Here is a 21,276-nt window from a genome sequence, read left to right as displayed (position 1 = left end):
CTGAGATGATTGCTAAGTTCAAGTGCGCGGTGTTCGTGCAGTGGAGCGATCGTGTTGCTCGAGCGTTCGAGGTTGCTGTGTTCGAGCGTTCGTGATCAAGGAGCTTGGCACTGAAGAGTCTACAAATGTGTGTAGATTTCTTCTTGATCATTTGTAGTTTCATGTTGTGATTTCTGTAATGTATGCATAACCGTTTGTTCCTATTTTTTACTGTAATTGTAATGTTCATACATGATTGTAATTTGGAATGATCTTTCCGCAGCTCATGAAAATCCTCATGTTCAATTTCCTTCAGTATTGGTATTGAAGAGATGATGACAATGTTTCTACACATTCTTGCTCATGATGTGAAGAATAGAGTAGTACACACATTTTTCGAGAGCTAGTGAAACGGTTTCGAAATATTTCAATGTTGTTCTTAGAGCAATAATACAACTACACACAGTATTGTTGAAAACCATCGAACCAATTACAAATGCATATACCGATGGACGATGGAAATGGTTTAAGGTAGAAAAAATTTTCAATACCATTTTATTAATGCACCCGAAATAAATTGTCCTGACATCTTCTCCAATTATCATGATTAAACAATTTGAACAGAATTGCTTCGGTGCATTGACGGTAATGAAATAGAAGGTAATTATTATTTTTGTAATGTTGAGAACAATGTTAGTATACTACACTATCACATTCTCACCATCATTATGAAATGGAAGGTAATTATTCTATGTACGACTTCAGTTCCAGATATACAATCCATATGATATAAACATAAACTGTTAATTTATTTAGTTATTCAAGTTTATGTGTACAATATGTGAAATAATAATGTTCAGTTAGCAAGATTCAATATACATACATACAATATACCAATTCATTAGTAATTGAGCAATAATATGACATGTATTTTGGTGGTATGTTTTACAAATTGACGAGAATTAGAATTATTACAATTTTTTAAAAGTATTCATAGAAAGTAATATGTTATGTTTTACAAATTGAGATAAAAAAAATTGAGATTGTCTAGTTTATGTCATAAAAGATTTGAGAAAATATGTGTATAGTTGAAAATTAATCAACAATAACAAAGCAAAACAAAACAAAATAAAATAAAATGAACAAATCTCATCGACAAAAATTGCATCAGATACCTCAACTCAATTCAATTCAACTATGCACTCAAACACAGACTTCCAAACTCAACTGTGCACACCAAACATAGATAATAATTACCAACTCAACAACTCAACTCTCTACTTTTATCATGCACCAGATGCTCTTTAACAGAGGTAACTATTAGAAACACACAAATCCTATTAAAGTAAATTAGATAAAGATACAAGAAACTGCTCCCAATCATAGGCTGCCACGTATCGCAGTCATTTTGTATTCATTTTTCTCGTCAATAATGCATATTTTGGTTAGGTAATGAGTCAACGATGACCTCACTAATTTGTTTCTAAAAGTACTTCCACTTAGTCTTCTTCCCCTTCACTCTGTCCAAAATTTCCAATTCCTCTGTTCACAGAACGTAATTTCCATGGATTCTATTTCCCGAAGGTCGAAGAGGAACGGAACCGAAAACTCCGACGGCCGCGACGGCAAGGTGGTCGTCAGAAGGAGGCCTCTGACGATGACGGAGCTTTTAACATCAACAAGCTCTACACTCGCGACGATCATGTTCGCCTGGTCAATCATCCGTCAATACTGTCCTCACGGTCTCCGCCAATATTTCCATTCATATTTAGGCAAGTTCTTCGATTACATCTATCCTAGTCCGTACATTCGAATCGCAATCTACGAATTCGCCGGCGATCGTCTCAGTCGAAACAAAGCCTTCGCGGCGGTTGAAGCTTATCTGAGCAATAAACTTTCGGATGACGCCAGAAGACTCAAAGCTGAGGTCGGGGAAAGCAAGAAAAACTTCACATTGAGTATGGATGAGTACGAAAGAGTTACCGATGAGTATGAAAACGCCGAGTTCTGGTGGACTTTGACCAAAATCGCCGGATCGACAAAGAAATCCACCTCCCTGTATCCAGAACCCGATCGGAGATATTACCAGCTTAAATTTCACAAGAAGCATCGAGAACTCGTAAAAGAATCGTATCTGAAGCACGTACTGAAGGAAGGGAAAGAAATCAGAATGAATCGGAGACGAAGGAAGCTTTACACTAATGGAACAGGAAATCGATGGCTACCTCACCGGCAATCGACGATGTGGAGCGAAGTTTATTTCGAGCATCCTGCAAATTTTGACACAATCGGCATGGATCCAGAGAAAAAGCAAGAGATTATAGAAGATTTACTTACATTTAGCCAAAGTAAGGAGTATTATGCTCGAATCGGCAAGGCGTGGAAACGAGGTTACCTTCTGTACGGCCCGCCGGGGACGGGGAAATCGACGATGATCGCCGCCATGGCTAATTTGTTGAACTATGACGTTTACGATTTGGAATTAACAGCAGTGAAGGACAATACAGAGCTTCGGAAGCTTTTAATTGAGACGACGAGTAAATCGATAATCGTGATTGAAGATATTGATTGTTCATTGGAACTCACAGGGCAAAGGAAAATCAAGAAAGAAGAAAGCTCGAAGGAAGAGGAGAAAGTAAAGGAGAAAGCAATTAAGGAACCGAAGAAAGAAGAAGAAGAGGTGAAAACCAGAGTAACTCTATCTGGATTGTTGAATTTCATCGACGGAATTTGGTCGGCGTGCGGCGGAGAGAGGCTGATTGTTTTCACAACAAATCATGTGGAGAAGCTTGATCCGGCATTGATTCGAAGAGGTAGAATGGACAAACACATAGAGCTTTCTTATTGTAGCTATGAAGCTTTCAAAGTGTTGGCTAAGAACTACTTGAATGTTGAGACGCATGAGCTTTTTAAGGAGATTAAAGAGCTTATTACAGATGCAAAAATGACGCCGGCGGACGTTGCAGAGAATCTAATGCCGAAATCACGGCAAGAAGAGGCGGATATTTCGCTTCGTAGGTTAATTGAGAGCTTGAAAGAGCTGAAGAGAGCAGCGGAGGAGAAGAAGAAAAGAAAGGAAGAGAAGTCAAAGGAGTCGTCGTCGTCGTCGTCGTCGTTGTCTTCGGAAAAGAAAGGATGATAAGGTAGTTGATATCTTTTGTCTAAAGAAGCTAGCACTATAAAGTAAAATTATTATATATAAATAAAAGTTAAATTAAAGTTTAGTTTATATCTTTTGGTTATGCTTCTATTTGGTTCTTCATCTTATTTTCAAATGTAGACATTTTCCAAGTTTCTAAATCTATTAGATACAAATTTGGAATTGAATTATAGTTTAGTTTACCAACTTTTAAATTTGTGCCTATTTGATCTTTTAATTTTTAAAATTGTCTAATAGATATTTAAACTTGTTTATTAAGTTTCGTAACTTTAAGAAGCATCTATCAAATCATTAAACTAATTAAGGTATATATTTATGTCAAAAAATTTAAAGTATATGTTATTGACTAAATTATTAGAAATTTAAAATTTTATTTTGCATGAACTCACAAAGCAAAGATGTAAAATGAAGGAGAGAATTTTTAATTCATTTCTTAAGGTGATCAATCATCGGTCGATTCACGTCAATTTTGGGATAAAAGTGGTGCTGGCTATCAACATGTCGGTTTTTGTCAATAGATTTTATTTATTTTTATGATGTAACGTCATTAATCGATTGGTCAATTTTGATTGGTTTTGGTAAAGAAAATGGTATAAAATAAATGAAAAAAACATGTGAGATGAAAACAAAAAATAATAATAATAAATGAAAGAAAGGGAGAAAAGAAAGCCTATGAAAGAAGAAAGAAAATGGAAGAGAAAAGAGAGAAAATAAGAGAAAGTGAGAATAGAGAAGTAGGGGTTGAGTTTGATTGAAAGATCTTTTTAGACCCAACCTAATTGTACGGGTTGTAAATTTTTTTAACCTAAATAGCCCTAATTAAAAAATGAATTGAACCTAATCCAACCATGAAATATTTGAGTTTGATTGGTTTAGGTTAGTCTAGTCATTTATTTAAAATTTTGTTCTAAAGAAAAGTAAAATGCAAATATATAAAAATTTGATTTAATTATTTTTATATATTAAATTAAGATTAACAACTCAATTTCAATTTATATAATGAAAATTTTCTTTTTAAAGTACTCCGAAACTATTTTTAAGAGTTGTTGGAATATAAATTATTCAAAAAAAAAGTAATAAAATTAAATAAAACTAAAAATCGATATATGTATAAACAATTGTATCATAAGTCACAAAAAAATATATATTTTAAAGTTAATAATAAATTCGAATTGGTTTGGGTTATATTAGGTGAATCCATGAACCAATCCAACTCATAAAATTTTCATTTATTTGAACTCAATCCAATCCAAATGAGCTGATAATTCAACCCCAACCACACGAGTTGGATTATGTTGATCAGTTTTTCGAGTCAATAAGTTTTCTTAACACCCTTGTAAAGATGGGAGTTGGAGAAAAAGGGAAGTTGGAGAAAAAGGAAAGCAGCTCAAAATAAAGCTTGAGACGCTCATTTTTAGGGCTGACAAAAGAAATAGCAAATTTTGAAGTTTCATTTGGAAAAATGGTAAAAATATTTCAAAAATAGAAAAATAGAAAAATGAATATATATATATATATAATAGAAAATACTAATTAGTAAATGACAAAACTACCTTAAAACAAAAAAAAATTAAATAATGCAAAGATAAACTACTTCAAAAACAATACGAATACCATAAATACATTATACTTAAACATTTTAGAACCATAAATATACAGTATCTAAACATTCCAGAAGCAAAAATTAAGAATCGCCCAATATGGTTAACGCTTCCAGCGGCCTCTAGAACGCGTGTATGCAAGGGAAGATGATGACCAAGCTTTGGGGGTCATTAGAAATTTATAGATGTCTACAATAATAGACTTCCTCCAAGGTGAGAAAGAGCAAAGTTGATCATACCAATGAAGTTGTTGTTGGTAAGTGAATATTTGAAGGAATCGAAACTTCAAGACGATGTGACTAATTGAAATATTATTGCATTTGACATCAAACTAGTTGTAAGGGGTTTCATTGTCTTCATTCCATGTGACCATTCTGTTCTAGGATCTTGAAAGCAAACTTTAAACATTATCAATCCCAAAGTGCTATTGTTTAAAACGATGTTCAAAGTAAAAACAAAAACAGGAAATATGTGTGCGACCAAAAAAGGTCGACGACCTGGCAAGAGTGGTCGTTAAAAACTAGCCAAGATGATGGAATTCAAGAAAGGGTTGTTGAATCAACAATTGCAGATATGAGATTCGAAAGGAGAAAAAGAGATTTTGAGGGGCGGCTAAGTGAAAAAGATGAAGAAGAAGATGAGATGTAGGGTGTTTTATTATCTTATTTTAATAAATAATAATGATAATGATAATGATGGTAACAATAATAATGATATTAATATTAATATTAAACTAAATAAAACATACATATATATATATATATATTCATATGTTTCATATATTTAAAGTTTAATTCCCAATCATATTATTTCCTTTTAAGTAGAACAAGTCATTTTTACGTATTTCTATATGAGAAATTGAAAACATTGAAAATATGAAGGAAAAAATATCAAATTAATTTGATAACAATATGTATAAAGTAATGAAAAAAATATCTATATACAATTAAATTTGTAACAAAGATTTAAACAAATTGAAAGTTAATTGGATAAAATCAAATTTGATAATAATAGATAAATTCAAATATAAATTGAAGAGAGAAATCATGAAGTTTTTCTTTATCGTGATTAGTTCAATAAGTAGTTAGAGAAAAATCAGAAAGGGAGTTCGTGTACTTACAATTACATTGTATTCATAATTCCATTTTCATTTAAGTTTCAACAACTACACTATATTTATAACTCCGTCAACCACAAAACAAACCTAACTCGTTGTAGAGGCATAGCAAAAACAACAAGATTGCAAGAGTGGATACTTATTTATTTGTCAAAAAGACAAATTAATGGTATATAATATAATAAGATGATAATGAATAAAATATGATTAAAAAATACAAAAATGATAAAATTTAAATAAAATATATAATTTGAATAGATGATAATATGTATAAAATATTAAGTAAAATCCTAATCAAGATAAAAAAAATAATCCAAATTTAAAATAATAAAAAAACAAATAAAATAATATAAAATTTAAAGATATATTATAAATTAAAATCAAAATTGTAATTCTACACTTACCGTGTAACAAAAGCTATGAACTAGACAAGGATAAAATAGGGATTTGAAAATTCATGGTCATGTGCATGTCACGTGAGTTGTCATAAATCTTGTTATTTGCCAGTTTTGCCATTTTTTAAAACCAGAACTTAAAATTTGTCATACGTTCCAATTCCCCTTCCTTTTATTAGAATTATGGAAAATAGTCCAAATAAAAATAAAAAAAAATTACCTTTTTAGCCTTCAAGTTTTTGGAGAATATGTGTTTGATTCATGAGTATTCAAACATATATTTTTAATATTCGAGTTTTTGATAATAGATGTATTTAGTCTCTAAATTTTCAAAATGTCTTTTTTTATCCTTAAATTTTTTTTAAAATAAGCCCCTGCACTATTTTTTTTTTATTGTTTTAACTTAGAAAAATAATTAGAAGAAATTATCCCTCCTCCCTAAAATTATTACTTAAAAACTTTTTTTTTTTTTTTTTGCAAACCAAAATGTCATATAATTATTTTAAATATTTAAAAAAAAAAACATTTGAACGAGGTTTTAAATTTATTCTTAAAAATTGAAGGACTAAAATATACATTCTAAAACTGAGGAACCAAATACATGTATTCTAAAATATTGAATAACTAAAAATATATATTTTGATTTAAGCCCCAAATATACCTATTTTTCAAAATTTTGGTACTAAAAAATAGCTTTTCCAAAAAAAAATAAATAAATAAATAAAATAAATAAATAAACGAGAGGAGAGAAAAACGAAGGAAGAAAGTGAATATAGAAATGAAAAGAGGAACCAAATTAGGTAATAGTTGTTACCTAATACCAATAGTATTTGTTGTATATTAATTATACATATTATTAATAGGTAATAATTATTTTTTTTTAACTTAAATTCATGTCGGCAGATTTTTAAACATGTGAGAAGTCGATATTGAACTTAAATGCATGTTGAGAAATTTTCAAACAAATGGTCTCGTGAAATGGAATTTCCTTGTTAATATATGTCCCTCTTTTCAATAATTCAACACAAGTTTTTTAGTGATTTCAAAAAATGGCAAAAGTAATTTAAAATATTAAAACATGACTATTTCATAATCACTTCAAATACGTCTATAATCACATTTTTGTAAGAGTGATTGAAAGCTCTCATCTTCTTATTTGAACTACTAAGGATCTGTTTTGAATGACTTAGGGTAAAAATATTTTTGAAAATGTATTTTCATTTAAACACTTTGATAAAAAAAACTCCTTAGAATAAAAACATACATGTGTTTAACAACTCTTTTTCAAAAGTGTTTTTTGTTATATATTAAAACTATTTTTATTAATTTCAAATGACTAAAAGAATTTTTTGTGGAGGTGATGGCCGAAGTTGACCTGCAAGCGTCAGAAATGATGGTCGGTAGCAATCGTTAGAGATGGTGACTAGAGGTTGGCCGGTGGAGGTCGCTAGAAGTGGTGGTCGAAGGTTGACCGATGGAGGTCGACAGAAGTAGTCGTCGGAGGTGGTCGTCGGCAGTCACCAAAAACAATGCTTAGAGGTTGGTGGCGACGATAGTTACTGGAAATGGTGGTTAGAGGTTGGCCCGCGGCGGTTGCCAGAGTTTCTCTTACAAATGAAGGTGATGTTAACCATTAAACACTCAAAATTCATTGTTCTAAAAGTTGGTTTCAAGTGTTTATTCTAAACCAACTTATTTTATAAACTAATTCTTTTTTCAAAATTTATTTTAGGTGGTTATCAAACACATAAAACATTTAATTTATTTACTTATAAAGGTATTCTAAACACACTTTAAGATTGAAAAAGCTAGATCTCAACTTAATGGCATGATGGCATAGGACGTGAAGATATGTCCACTATATTTAAACATTTGTTAAAGATATAATTTTACACAAATGTGATTTGAAAAATGACACAAGTAATTTTGACCATTTGAAAACCACCCCGAACACGCTTATAATCACATTTTTGTGAAGAGTGATTCGAAACTCTCATCTTATAATTAAACATTTGTTAAAAGATATTGTTGGAAATGGCAAGACCCTCAGAACGACGAATAGCAAATGGTCAAGGCACGACGGTCAAGCAAAAAGCAAAAACCTGCAAAACAGAAACTCATTGTCGAAGAGCTCGCTCTCTACGTTGTGGCTCTGCCCAAGTGTGCAAGCAGGTCTGAAAAATGTCATGTCATCCCCAGGATTAAACAGCCAAAGAAACCCAGAAACTCAATCGGAAATGCACCGTTAATGTCCGGAACACACACCCTTTCTAACCCACTGCTCGAAAAACAAAAATAGAAGAATTAGGAGAGGAAAAGAGAACACTGGAATGGAGTGAATGAAAAAATCTGTGTTCTCGAACTGCTGAAGGCCACGCCTTTTATAGGCCTTCAGCTTGGAATGGTAGGGAGCGAAAGAGGCAGAGAGCCTCAGAACGTGCACGGACGAAGCGGACTAGCGCGGACGCGAACAGGAGGACTTTTCTTTTGTTTTTTTTTTCTACTTTAAAAAAAATAAAAATAATAATAATAAAATAATAATATTTTTATTAAAATTAATAATCACACACACGCCTCGTCCAATCAGACGGAGGTGCACGTGTGAGACATCCATCGAACCCACATTGGTCTATCTCCTCACTCCCTCCAAAACATAGATACTCCTCGAGACCCAAAACCCAAAACTCAAGATTAGAGTACATGAGGGAGTTTCCAAATCAAAATTTTCCAACGTGGGATTCTCCAACCAAAAGTCAATTCTCTCTTATTCTTTAAAATTAAATTTTCACCCAACTGATATAATTTCACACCAAGTAAAATATTATGAATGCACTATAACCTTAAAACATATTATTAAGATATGTATAGTATATTTTCTATTTTACTAAATAATCAAACTTTATATACTTAAACATAACTCAACATATCTTCTCAATCAAGAAATTCTTTGAAAGTTGGTTCCGACATCGAAGAAACGGTTTCTCTAGGGCAGACATCTGGTTATGGGAGATGTTGAAATAAAGGGAAAAAGAAAGGAAGCTTGTGGTTTTGCAGGATTCATAACATTAGTGAATGAAATATTAGTTCATATAACAGTTAATAAGATCTAGTTTTAACTTTTAAACAAGCACTGCATATAAAACTTATTTGAGCAAATCTTCAAGCCGATTCTCCTATGATGTAAATGGCTGCTGTTCCCTCCGAGGAATCTTCATATTTGATTTCAAGTTACACAACCTTACACATAATGTACCATCCAGAACAACAATTAAAAAACTTGCCAAAAACTTTTTAGCCTTCCAAATCAGTTACAAGTCATGAGCAGAAGCAGCACATAAGTGAGTAGGAGCACCAGGTTTCTCCATGAGTTCGTCAACCGATTTGCACGAGATGGAGGAGGGGACGGCATTTGACCGGAGCTTCCAACTGTTGATGTCGCATTTTCCAACGAGCAAGTGTATTTACAACGACTAGGCGGGACGACCCTGTAAACTCCGCTGCTGGTTAGAATGTAAATGTCTTTGTCATTGTCCTCACCAAATGAGAAGACATAACCCAAAGGTGGGAGAGAGCTTCCTGGAGTGGAACCACAAGGTATGGGAGAATCAGGTGCACAACTGAAAGGAATCTGATTTGTGGTAAAGTTCCCACTGTTTTCTGGGCTTTCAATTCCTGACCATATAGCAGAAGCATACAAATCTCCATACAAGTACCTGTTTAAAAACAACAAAATGAGACTGGGTTGAAATGATTCTTTTTTCCTGAAGAATGTCATTTCAGACACTCTTGAACATATAAACATACGTACGTACCTTCCATACATACACGGATCGGTCTTAGATCGATAGAAATAGCCCCCTGTTATTGATGCAGAACCTATATTCTTGTTCATTGAAGAATGGTTGTAGCCCATCACTGGGAAGATCGGATTTATGGAATCTACAGGTGTGGATCCTCCAGGGGCTGAATTTGGAACAAACTTTAGAGGACCTTCGTAAACGCGCCATCCATAGTTTCCGCCCTTTGTGATGATGTCCACCTCTTCGTATTGATCCTGTAAGAAAAGAACAGGAAGAGTGATGTGAAGTGTTGTTCATTAAGAGTAGCATAAGAAAATACAAACATTCCAACGTAAATGTATTCATGGTTATCCAGATGCCACTACTCATAACTCTGTTCCTGGAGAAACAACAGGTTTGTTCAAACTCTAGTAGAACTTGAACTGCTACAACATCCAGCATAATTTGGGAGGTTAAAATTTTGCTCTTTTGAATGAACTATTATTGAGATTTATTTTAATTAACGTCTCAGTACAGAAGTGTAACAGTGTAATTTGAACCTGTCCAACATCTCCACACATGAAGTAGGAAGGCCTTTCTGAATCGAAACTGCAACGCCAAGGATTTCTCAATCCATAAGCCCATATCTCCGGCTGTGCTCCTTGATCTTCAACAAATGGGTTATCTTTAGGAATAGTATAGTTTCCCCATAAATCAAGTTTATCAATATCTTCTGGACCTGTACCATATATGAGAACAGAATGAGGGGAATTGCATCCTTGTATTTTCTGAAGAATGGTCGAGATGAAGTTGACATTAACAGTTATATTAAAAAGGTCCAACACTCCAACGCCACCAACTGCAGTAGCAGAATGCGTAGAGAATAGCGATTGTACAGAAAACCAAAATTTCTTACAGGAAGCAACTTCAAAGTAGTAAACGTTTAACACTTACTTGGAAAGTTATTGATATCAAGCCTCATAATCTTCCCAAGCAATGACTTCTTGTTCTGGGAAAAATTGTAGGGATCACCTTGACCACCACCATCCCCCATCATGAAGTAAAGATAGCCATCTGGCCCAAAGAGTATCTGTCCTCCATGATGAGCAGTAAATGGAAGACCGATCGTGATTATTCTTCTTACTTCTGATGGCTTTGCAGTTGTTGCCTGAAAATAAAAATTGACATTCCTTTTTAGAGCCCACAAGTTACAACCCAGTAAACATACAAAAATATGTGTAGTTTCTAGAGATTTTATACCAATGAAGGCTGGGATGCACTACCATTAACTGTGTACTCTGCAACAACACTTTGATGCTGACACGGTTGGGATCCGCTATCAGATGGTAGTTTGGAAGGATCGCAATTAACATCAGAATTACATGAACATCGTCCAGAGCACCCTGGCCACTTAACCTTGTCACAATTGAAAGAAGCAAAGAATCTTCCATTTTGTGCAAAGTTGGGATGAAATGCAAGGCCCATCATGCCAAATTGAGTGTCGAAGTTAACTTCATCAGTTAAATCTACAAATGGTTTAGATTCATCGAGCCCCAACACTCCTCCCGACCCCTTCTCGGGAATAGTTGCCAACCATATCTTGCCCGCTTGGCTAGAGAAGAATGCACGATTAGATCCATCAGGATGGGGCACCATATTCAGGTAAGATCCATTCCCAATTTTCTCAAGACATAAGCCATTTGGAGGGCTAGGAAGTTCAGTATTGTTAAGGGACACAGGTTCACCAACAAAGCAGACTGATTCTTCCTTGGATGCTCCACCAAATGCGTTGCAAAAATCAGCTTTTGACTGCCATAGATCTGAGAGCTTGCTAGTACTGGAGTTAGTAGGTACTCCAGCTCGACCCTGTAACGAGGGGGCAAAGGGGGAGTTGACTATGGTTACATTTTGGCATGTATCCCATACTGTAGAGCAGAAGTCAGTAGCTGCTTGGTTGGATTGTGGTGATTTCTCTGAAGTGGAGTTGCAGAGAAGAGGAACCGGCCTGGGTGTCGAATTGACTTGATATAGATCACCAGAAAATGGATCACACCTCTGAATATATCGTAAGGAAGATAAAATTGGTAAAGGCTTAAGATACTGATACCACAAGCAAAATAACATGCAAGATGGTCATCAAGCAAGTCCAAGTAATCAACAACTTAAACTAATGTCTATATTAGGCTTAAAAAGCTGAGATCAATCATTATTTGTTAACAAAAGTAGAAAAACTATAATCACAGCCTTCATCCCAAAACCTTGTTTTGATGTCCTTCTGCAACATCAAGTGAATAGAATAGCTGTATGCTTTTTATCTTGATGATGGTTCAACAGATGTAAAGGTCATTTGACTTGATGTTTCTATCTAGGAATAAGAATCCTCACCTCCACTCATGATTATCAAAAACAAGAATTATGCATTTCAAGAGTAAGACTGATGGAAGAAAGGATGGAAAGAGAGAATGCAGAAACTAACTTTTCTTCCCAAATCGTTTAGGCCCCCTTTGTCAACCATTTGGTTTTTGAAACTTATGCTTGTTTCACACAATTTCTTGATCATAGTTTTCATATTTTCAATGTAAACATATGAAGGTTACCTTAACCAAATTCTAAAAACAAAAATAGTTTTTAAAAACTACTTTTTTAAGCCTTCAAAGTTTGGCTCGGATTTGGTAAACATTCCTAAAATATAAACAACAAAACCCACAAATCAATACATGAAAGTGGTGATTACAGACTTAGTTTTCAAAAACCAAAAACCAAAAAAAATGATTAGCATACAATGCCTTAGTTACTATCACAACATGACATAATTCCTACAGAACCTCCTCAAAAGCTTCAGCCAGACGAGATTTTATTATTCTAGCACCAGCTAAAAAAGAGACATAATAACAAGAACAATCAGCTATAATATATATAGAAGAAAGAGGAAATTATGTGTTCTCTTTAGGGGATCATCAGGTCTTACCGCACAGACGATGGATTTAATAAGGGAAGCACAAGCAGGTTCAGAAATATTCATCCCTTGGAATTGTCTCTGTATAACCCCATCTTGTGTAGAGTTACAGCAAACACTCCCATTATAAGGACAAAACTTCAATGTAGTGTTCAAAGTAAAGGGAGCCGCTACAGAGAAAGAAAAACACAAGATGTCAAACTAGAAACTGAAGCACCAAAACAGAAAAAAGGGTATTGAAATTTGAAACAGAAGAATCGGAAACATCAAACCAAGTAAAAAAAGAAGAACAAGAACCTACTTGAATCAGAGCACAAGGGAAGTGAAACTGTAGGATGAACAAACAGCAGCAAACCACAGAGAAAGAGGATGACCTTGATAAAACGTTCCATAGCACTAAACAAGAAGAAAGAGAGATACAAAAAGAGGGAGAGAGAGAGAGAGAGTTCTCTTTAGTTCATCTCTCTGGCTAAGCTCAGAAAAAACCCTATTGTAAATAGGCTTAAAAAAGGGATGTCAGCATTTCAAGCTAAAAGAAAATAATGTGAAAACATAAGAAATTGAAGTTATCAACATGGTGGCCATGACTGACTTCAAATTTTCATACCCTTCTCTCACTAGAAGGAACCCATCTACATCCTTTTTCTATTTCACTTTACCATTTGGACTTTGTTTAATCCAGCTTCTGGAAGTAAACCCATTTTCAAAACTCGCTGTCTCTCTCCAGAAATGATAAATTACAAATTACATGGCATCCCCTTCATCGAGATTTCGACGTGTTTCTTTTCAACTCATACGAATAGATATAATGAAGACCAAAGGATTGAATTAACGGGAAAAAGTTTGTGTCGTTGACTTTACCGGCACTCTCCTGTGTTTAATTGAATAGGGTTGTTGAGAAATCCAATGGTTTTCAGCTGGGAATTGAATTTGGATATGGCTCGCCATTGTGTTCCACCCAGTGTTTTCCGAACCAACTGCACCAAAAAGTGAATCGAAAGAACAAAAGTTTCAAATTTTAGAGGAACCCACTTGGATTTATTATTAGGGAAATTCGACAATTTCAACTATGATTTGATTGACATCAGGCGTGACGAATAGTTGGAATTGTCAAAAGTTTGTGGGAAAAAAAAAAGGAGGATCTTTTTTCTCTCTTTCCATTTATTGAAAAAATTGCTTTTTTTTAGTTCAATAGCTCCAATTTCAGAAGACTACACAGTTTGACTTTGCCTCTTATCATTTTGAGGATTGAAAAACATCATGTCATGTGATTCTTTGTCCATAATATATTAACAATGATCTAATACTGCTTAATCTTCTCATTTAAACATCATGATTAGTAGAAATATCTTAATTATAAATTGTTCAGGTTATACAAAAGAATCCAACCATTTTATATTTTTGTAATTTGGACGGTTTGAGCTGTGACCCAGCAATTTTTTATTGAGCACTAAGGTTAGTGGCCTTGTTCTTTTGCGAAAGTCCAGTAAGATCGTGATGATGAGAAAATAATGGTTCAGTATAGACAATTTGAAAGGATAAATTAATTAAGCTTAGAGCTAAGTTATAATTTTCGAAATACCTTTAATTCATAGAATTTTTTCAAATCTCAAAAATGAAGAAACTCAGAGCTGCTTTGAATTTTCAACGGTCAGTTGCACAGTTTCAGGGGAAAAAAACAGAAAAGGCCAAGTTTCCTTGGAAAGTAAAAGTTAATGATCAGCTTGGCATCTATTCAGAGATGAAATCTGATGAACAATTTCCAATTTTCCAAAAGTATAAAAATGTCTACATGACACAATATAAGGCCTCTAAGTTAAATGCCCCTATCAAGAAATGCAGCAGGGCCACTAGTGCAGGTAAATATGTCTACCCTTTGATGCAGCAAAGCAGACCTTGAAGATAGAAGGCAATGATCTGATCATCTCCAAATTGTGGTCAGTTCTTGAGAAGTACAAGCCATTTGTTTCTCCTCCTTTTCAATTATACACTTGCTGCCTACAATTTCCCACATAAACCAATTCAAGAACTCATCCATCTAGAGCACCAAGGGCTTTCATGTCCTCCAAAAATGCCATATATGAGTCATCAATACTCGGTTTCTTTGGGGCTGATGACGAGCCGACCAACTCTGGTTTCCCTACAATTGGAGCTGTGGGCAGGGACGGTGCTGCTGTAGTTGGCGGAGAAGGTTTCGGTTTAGCTTTCGGTGCTGCTAGCTCTCTTCTCACTCTAACTGATGCAGGAACCTGAAGAAGTTGTATGATATAAGTTTAGAATGTCAGAGAAAAGTTGATATATTTCTGAGGTTAGAGCAGAATAAGATTAATTTGTACAGTGAAGCTTTTCTAATTTCCAAACGCCATGGATCAAATTACATGTTGGTTAGGTGGAACTGCTAATTAAACACTGCTATTTATAGATCACTTGTGGACTTACATTAGTACAATACAGGCAAACATCATTGTATAATGACATGTCTAGTTAAATAATCATAATTCTATCATACTTCCATCCTCGGGTAGGCAGAACATTAGTTCAAGAGGGCTACAGGAGCATTCCTTTATAAGGTGTGAAAGCATAAAATTGTCCTTGACTAGGTTCCAATTCACTCACCTAATGCAATAACATTTAAAAAGGTCCTTAGTGAAGTTATTTAAGAAATTTTAGCCGATAATGAAATTCTATAAGAAATTTAATTTAGGTTGAATCCAGGTTGAAAATCGAATATTCAAGCTAGGAAAGCATTCAATGCAAGCAGAGCCCTCATCTGGTTGCTATGTAAAGAAGGGAATATGCGTCTGTTCTTAGTTGAGTTCTCTTCAAGCGGGTTCTTTCTTTTCTTTTTCTTTTTTTTTCCCTGGCGGCAAATGTACCATTTATAACCTCTACGTTGAGTGCTTTACGCAATTCTTTTTTTAACACACAGAATTATCTGAATAATTTAGATGGGAGGTCTTTTGTAGTCAATTCTTCAAATCAGACTTGAGGAACCCTCATCCCTAAGACCTTTGGGAAGTGCTCTTCTGTTTTTGATCAATATATGGTGTTAAACTTACCTAACAGAAAAATAAATAAATAAAAGTAGCTAGCTAATAAAAAATTATAGTTAGCCTCTTGAAATATATTCCCTTGTTGTCCTTATCATATAGTATCTCTTGCCCTGAGAGCTTGCCAGCCATATATAACAACTGCCAGCTTGGAATATTTTATATTAAACTTGCTAATGGAGGACAAGTTTGTGATAATAAGTGATAGCCATGGTGAACCCTAACATTCCTAGCATCAATGACCACAAATTCTAAAATCAAATTGTACCAGAATCGCAAAATAAGTCGTCTTACCATTGCTGTAAGTTCTGGAGTGTGTTGAGCTAGTGGACGCTTAACAACAGTAGACGCTGCAGATTTAACATATGAGGGCTTTTGAGGGACAGGTGGCATATGTGCATTATGGTCATCTTCATGAAAAATGGGAGGAGGGCCAGGAGGAAGAGGTGGTCTCATCATCGGTGGAGGTCCAAGGGGAGGCCCAAATGGTGGCCTTGCCATTAACGGGACCATCATTCCAGGCGGGAGTTGGACTCCAGGTGCGGATAATGCTGGCCGCATATCTGGTGGAGGTGGAGGTGGGGGAAATCGAGATATTCCAGGAGGTAATACATCAGGCTGCAAGGTCGGTATCAATGAAGGCCCAGGTACTGGAGGAGGTCTTGGAGGTGGAGGTGGAGGAACCAGTTTAGAAACATCTTTAGTCACTGAAGAATTATTTGTCTCCTCATCACCTGATACACCTTCAGACTGATCACTTGCTGGTTTTGGTGGCATCCCAGGTGGGGGAGGAGGTGGCGGGAGAGTAGTAGGTACCTAAATGAATGAGACCAATAAGAATCTTAGCTCGCTAACATTGATTATTAATTACTCCCATAGTTTCTGTAATTAAACATATGCAACATGCAGATTGCTTTTTCTTCGCCCAGACAAATCAACTAAAGAAACAAGGAGCCAGGCTTGTGTAATTTATCTCACACGGTGTAGACAGCCTCAGCCACTTTCAATTTCATTCCATGTTAACAAAAAGTAAAACAGAGAAATTACCCGAGCTGGCACCTTGGAGGTTGAGTCATCCAAAATTGTAGACTGACTTCTCTCCTTTTCACCTTCACTGGTTCCAGCAGGGAGCATCATACTAGACTTCTGCAAAGATGGAGGCAGCAAAAAGGGAGAGCGACCTGCTTGTTCCATTGGTGGAGGTCCAGGAGGTGGTGGAGGTAATGGTAAACCCAAGTTTGATACTACAGGCTTAGGTGGCAATGGAGGCGGCGGAGGTAAAGGTAAGGAATCAGGTAGAGCAGGACCATCAGCAGAACCCAACTTAACAGAGTCTGGCAAAGGAGGGGGTGGGGGAGGTGGAGGTACAGCCAAGGGAACATCCTCTGGCTCCATATTCGAGGATGATGCAACACCACTAGTAGAAGCATCAGATAGAGGAACTCTTGGTCCTACAGTTCGCATTCAGACAAAAAATTCAATGGAAGATAGAAATATAAGAACACCCATGTAAATTTCTGTTCTACTACAAGATTGAACAGGAAATTAACTTACCAATTGATGATTTAAACATTGGAGGCTTCCCAGGTGGTGGAGCTCCAGTGGGATTTAGTGTGGGATGGTGGTAAACAGAGTCCTAAAGTGGCAGAGAAGTGTCAAATAAAATCCAGAACTGCAACATAAGGAATAACATAATTGTGCAGATAATCAATTAGAGTTTGCTCACTTCAGGATTTGGATGTTTCGCTCTCTCTTCTTCCTCTTCAGTCGTTCGTCTTTTTGGAGGTCCCAAATGACTGACCAGAAGACAGAATACAGTGCTTGAATATAAATTATAAACTATGGTAAATATCCAAAAGGGAAAAAGAATGACTGCATGAAGAGCAACAGCACCAATAATGAGCAAAAGAGCCATTTATACCTGAACATAACTGGGACTTCACCCTTTTCCTTCATTTTATCTTCATATTCCTGTCCAATAGAGAGTGGCAAGATGATTGCGGGGAACAAAGCTTGCTGTCAATGTGTAAACTAAAGGAAAACTATATAGTCGATTATATTGAATGCTTATCTCACATAATAGTTGTAACATACTCACTGAATGCTAGTAGAGGACCATAGGTTAAAATCTAAAATAAAGCTCACAAGTGCATGCACGTGTGCATTTTAATAAATAATCATCTTACACAGGATCAACTTCTCATTCTCCACAACAATTATGTCTTGAGTCATAGTTAATGATAAAATAACTTTAATTGATTATATTTCTCAAGATATTATTAAATACAAAATTACCTTCCTCTTCTTTAATACAAGATTAAGAGTATCTTCTAACTGCCTTTTCTTGTGCTTTCTAGCTTTATCGAGGGCACCATCAGCCTCTGCATAAAACACCAGAGAGACAAAAAAAAAAAAAATGAGCTGAAATGTGAAAGCAACATGTACTCTACAAACAATAAAATTGAAAATAGAAAATGGAAGGCTGACGTCAATAAAATTGGAAAATCAGAAGCCAGAGGCCAAATATCTTGATGTCGCTCATGAAGAATCAAGATAATGATATAGGCCTCTCAAATCAACAAAGAAAACTTAAGGAACCATCAGCAGTTAAGTAAATAGAGTTCATAAAGATTGTGGCTTACTCATCATTTCCAACTTTTGAATTTGCTCCTTGATTGCATCAGGATCTTTCTTCAAAATTCCCACCTCTCGTACCTTTTTTCTTTCTTTCTTATTCTGGTAGGCACACATAACAGCTGTAATTAGAGGTTATAGATTTGAATCCGATCTTTGACAATCACATCAAAAAAACACTAATAACTAAAAGAAGGCCAAAAGCAAAGGGATTTACATGGCTCACAAACATATTAGTTTTTCCTAATATGCACAAATAACTTCAACCTCGCAAGTTTTGAATTCCTAAATTCCTAAAATGCACAAAGCTTAAAGTTCATGCCAAATACCAAGAACCTCTAAGTCAGATCTTCCTACCCTTTTCCCAACTTGGGACTCAAAATCGTTCCATAAGAGTCTAGGATACAAGTCCAAGTGGATCTCCTCTGCTTCAAGGTTGATTCATAATTGTGAACCATCCATATCACTAATCATTTCAAAAAAGAGAACCTCCCAAAGTATTTAGACTCGAGGGCCGTGGCTTTCAAGCCAATATCCAGGCCCTGCAACTCCATGGAAAATTGACAATTTTCCGAGTATGAGATGGCAATCTCCTTCACATACTCCTTACCACATGAAAAACTCAATAAAGCTTCTGAATCTCGTAATTCATTATGAAAGATCTATTTTCAAAGGAAATTATAGGACTGAAGTAAGAACGTAAGAGACATCAACTTGAATCAAGTGTAACTGCAGTGGAAATACACTTCTAAGGAGACCCTTCTCTATTCTTAGGAAGGGTCTCTATTTAGTCCTCGTCTTACATAATGAATCCTAAAGGAAATTGACGGGGTAGTAAGCCAAATCAGTTGTAAGAATCCTGTGATATCTCACCAATCTAAAACCCTAAATCCAAATTCAGGAACAACCTTTATCGTTGGAAGACTATATAAAAAAAAATCCAAGTCCCTGAATGCATCAAAACGAGCCACTATATCTTAATTCAGTGTAGGATTAGTCGTATTCGTATCCAACATATCATGTATAAAAATATTAGAAAGTAAATTGTCCCATCGAATTTAATTAATAGCGTGAAAATATACAGAAATCACAGCACTGAGGCGAGCAATAGTAAAAGATGAACGCAAATGAGGTTCGAAGACGGCAGCGATGAGATAAATTAGTAGAAGTAAGGAGTCGAGTGAGGGGCGAAAATCAAAAAATAAATGCTCTGAGAAACAATTACCCGTTTCAATTCCTTCTTACGAAGCTCCTTTCGATAAGCATCCGTAGGGTTCATCACCTTACCCCCTTTGGTCGTCTTCATCTTTGCTCTCCTCTTTCTCTGGCAAACTCTATCCCTTCAAAATCTTCCTTCTTCTTCTTCTTCTTCTTGAATTGGTACTGTCGCTGTTCTTCGTCTTCGGATACGAAAAAATTCTCGAGGGGAAAACCAGAATTTTGGGCGGCAGAGAGAGGGGTCAATAGAACCTCGCTATATCCATCGACATTCTTTTTATTGAACACGAACGACGCATCGTCTTCTCAAACGAGAAGGCGACATGTCGTCATTTGTCAAATATGTCTTGATATTGAAAGCAATGGATAAAATCCATTTTTACCCTAAAAAACACTTCACATAGTTGAAAATCTACCTATTTTTAGAAACTTGTAAATGGGTAGATAATTATTTGATTTTTTTATCCACTTTCTTTAGATTTTTTTTTGAAGTAGCATATAATACTAAAACCCATGTGGAAGGAGATAGAGATGTCCATGGTGGGACAGGATTAGGGATAGATAGGGATGTCTGTGGGCGGGGTTGGGGATGTCATTCTTCATCTCCGTCCCCGTTCCCCATAAATTCTCCACGGAGTATTCGTTGGGATCGGATTCCCCGTTTTTCCCGTTACTTTTTTTTTTTTGTAAAAAACCAATTAATTTAAACAGCAAATTTTAATTAAATAATTAACTTTATTATGATTTAATTAAATAATTAACTTTATTATGATTAGTTTTACATGATAATTTGAATTTAAAGATAAATTACTCAAATTTTGGCCTAAAAAGCTAATTGATTTTTTTAGTAGAAATAAATAAATATAAGTCAAATTATTCATATATATAATCTAAATTTAAATATTCAATTTAAACATATTCATTATCTTTTCCAATAAATAATCAACTTTGAAATTTAAATGTAATATTTATATAATAATAATAATAATAATAATAACATAACATTAGATAACTATACTAAATAAATATGTAGAAGCTAATCGGAGCGGGAACGGGGCGGGGGCAGAGGCGGGGAATGCATTCCCCGTCCCCGTCCCCGTTTAGCTCATGGGGAATTTTTTGCCTCCACTCCCTCCCTCATTTTCCGCCTAATTGGAGAATTCCCGCCTCGTTTAAGACGGGCCCCGTGGGAAAATTTGGCATAGCTTCCCTTCTATGTACCTGCTATCGCATTTCATTCTCCATCCCTGCGAAATTCTCTCGGGATAGAGACTCCCTACGAGGAATTCGTAGAGATTGGGTTTAAAAAATAGTTAAATGACTCTCTCATATGGATAAAGATATAATTAAAATGTTTAACTTTGTTAAGTTCTAAAAATTAAAATTT

General features: G+C 35.1%; 2 protein-coding genes and 1 pseudogene across 4 annotated transcripts; 1 reads left to right on the top strand and 2 right to left on the bottom strand.

Moving 5' to 3' along the window:
- Window positions 1-1,096: 1,096 nt before the first annotated feature.
- On the top strand, window positions 1,097-3,306 carry LOC120083829 (AAA-ATPase At3g28580 pseudogene; annotated as a pseudogene). Its single transcript, XR_016531285.1, has one exon. The product of XR_016531285.1 is annotated as an AAA-ATPase At3g28580 pseudogene (transcript).
- A 5,992-nt stretch (window positions 3,307-9,298) lies between these two features.
- LOC120083129 (HIPL1 protein-like) lies at window positions 9,299-14,135 on the bottom strand. Of its 2 annotated transcripts, XM_039038693.2 has the most exons (8): window positions 13,849-14,135; window positions 13,289-13,383; window positions 13,000-13,157; window positions 11,292-12,086; window positions 10,986-11,199; window positions 10,592-10,770; window positions 10,065-10,306; window positions 9,299-9,965 (listed from the first exon to the last, which is right to left on the bottom strand). In XM_039038693.2, exons 2-8 carry the CDS (start codon window positions 13,377-13,379, stop codon window positions 9,557-9,559), a joined length of 2,088 nt encoding a protein of 695 aa, XP_038894621.1. In that variant the 5' UTR covers window positions 13,380-13,383; window positions 13,849-14,135; the 3' UTR covers window positions 9,299-9,556. The 2 variants fall into 2 exon arrangements, with proteins under 2 accessions (XP_038894621.1, XP_038894624.1); XM_039038696.2 differs by lacking the exon at window positions 13,289-13,383 and having other exon boundaries at window positions 13,849-14,021.
- A 545-nt stretch (window positions 14,136-14,680) lies between these two features.
- Window positions 14,681-20,212, bottom strand: ELF5 (proline-rich family protein). The gene is made up of 9 exons (XM_039039174.2): window positions 19,897-20,212; window positions 18,680-18,773; window positions 18,333-18,418; window positions 17,959-18,008; window positions 17,764-17,833; window positions 17,592-17,673; window positions 17,085-17,488; window positions 16,332-16,853; window positions 14,681-15,236 (listed from the first exon to the last, which is right to left on the bottom strand). Exons 1-9 carry the CDS (start codon window positions 19,975-19,977, stop codon window positions 15,018-15,020), a joined length of 1,608 nt encoding a protein of 535 aa, XP_038895102.1. The 5' UTR covers window positions 19,978-20,212; the 3' UTR covers window positions 14,681-15,017.
- Window positions 20,213-21,276: the final 1,064 nt, after the last annotated feature.

Source organism: Benincasa hispida, chromosome 8, assembly GCF_027475165.1.
Source record: "Benincasa hispida cultivar pf3 chromosome 8, pf3_genome.v1.1, whole genome shotgun sequence".
In the NCBI taxonomy this organism is placed as follows: domain Eukaryota; kingdom Viridiplantae; phylum Streptophyta; class Magnoliopsida; order Cucurbitales; family Cucurbitaceae; genus Benincasa; species Benincasa hispida.
This window is presented reverse-complemented; position numbering and strand designations above follow the sequence as displayed.

Excerpts from the sequence above, each read along its gene's own strand:
- LOC120083129 (XM_039038693.2), bottom strand. The coding sequence starts at position 13,379 with ATGGAACGTTTTATCAAGGTCATCCTCTTTCTCTGTGGTTTGCTGCTG. Across the intron at positions 11,200-11,291 it reads GTGCATCCCAGCCTTCATTG|GCAACAACTGCAAAGCCATC; the intron begins GTATAAAATCTC and ends TTTTATTTTCAG. Across the intron at positions 10,771-10,985 it reads TGATATCAATAACTTTCCAA|GTCCAGAAGATATTGATAAA; the intron begins GTAAGTGTTAAA and ends TATATGGTACAG.
- ELF5 (XM_039039174.2), bottom strand. The coding sequence starts at position 19,977 with ATGAAGACGACCAAAGGGGGTAAGGTGATGAACCCTACGGATGCTTAT. Across the intron at positions 18,774-19,896 it reads GTAAGAAGGAATTGAAACGG|AATAAGAAAGAAAGAAAAAA; the intron begins GTAATTGTTTCT and ends TGTGCCTACCAG. Across the intron at positions 17,674-17,763 it reads CGAAACATCCAAATCCTGAA|GACTCTGTTTACCACCATCC; the intron begins GTGAGCAAACTC and ends CTGCCACTTTAG.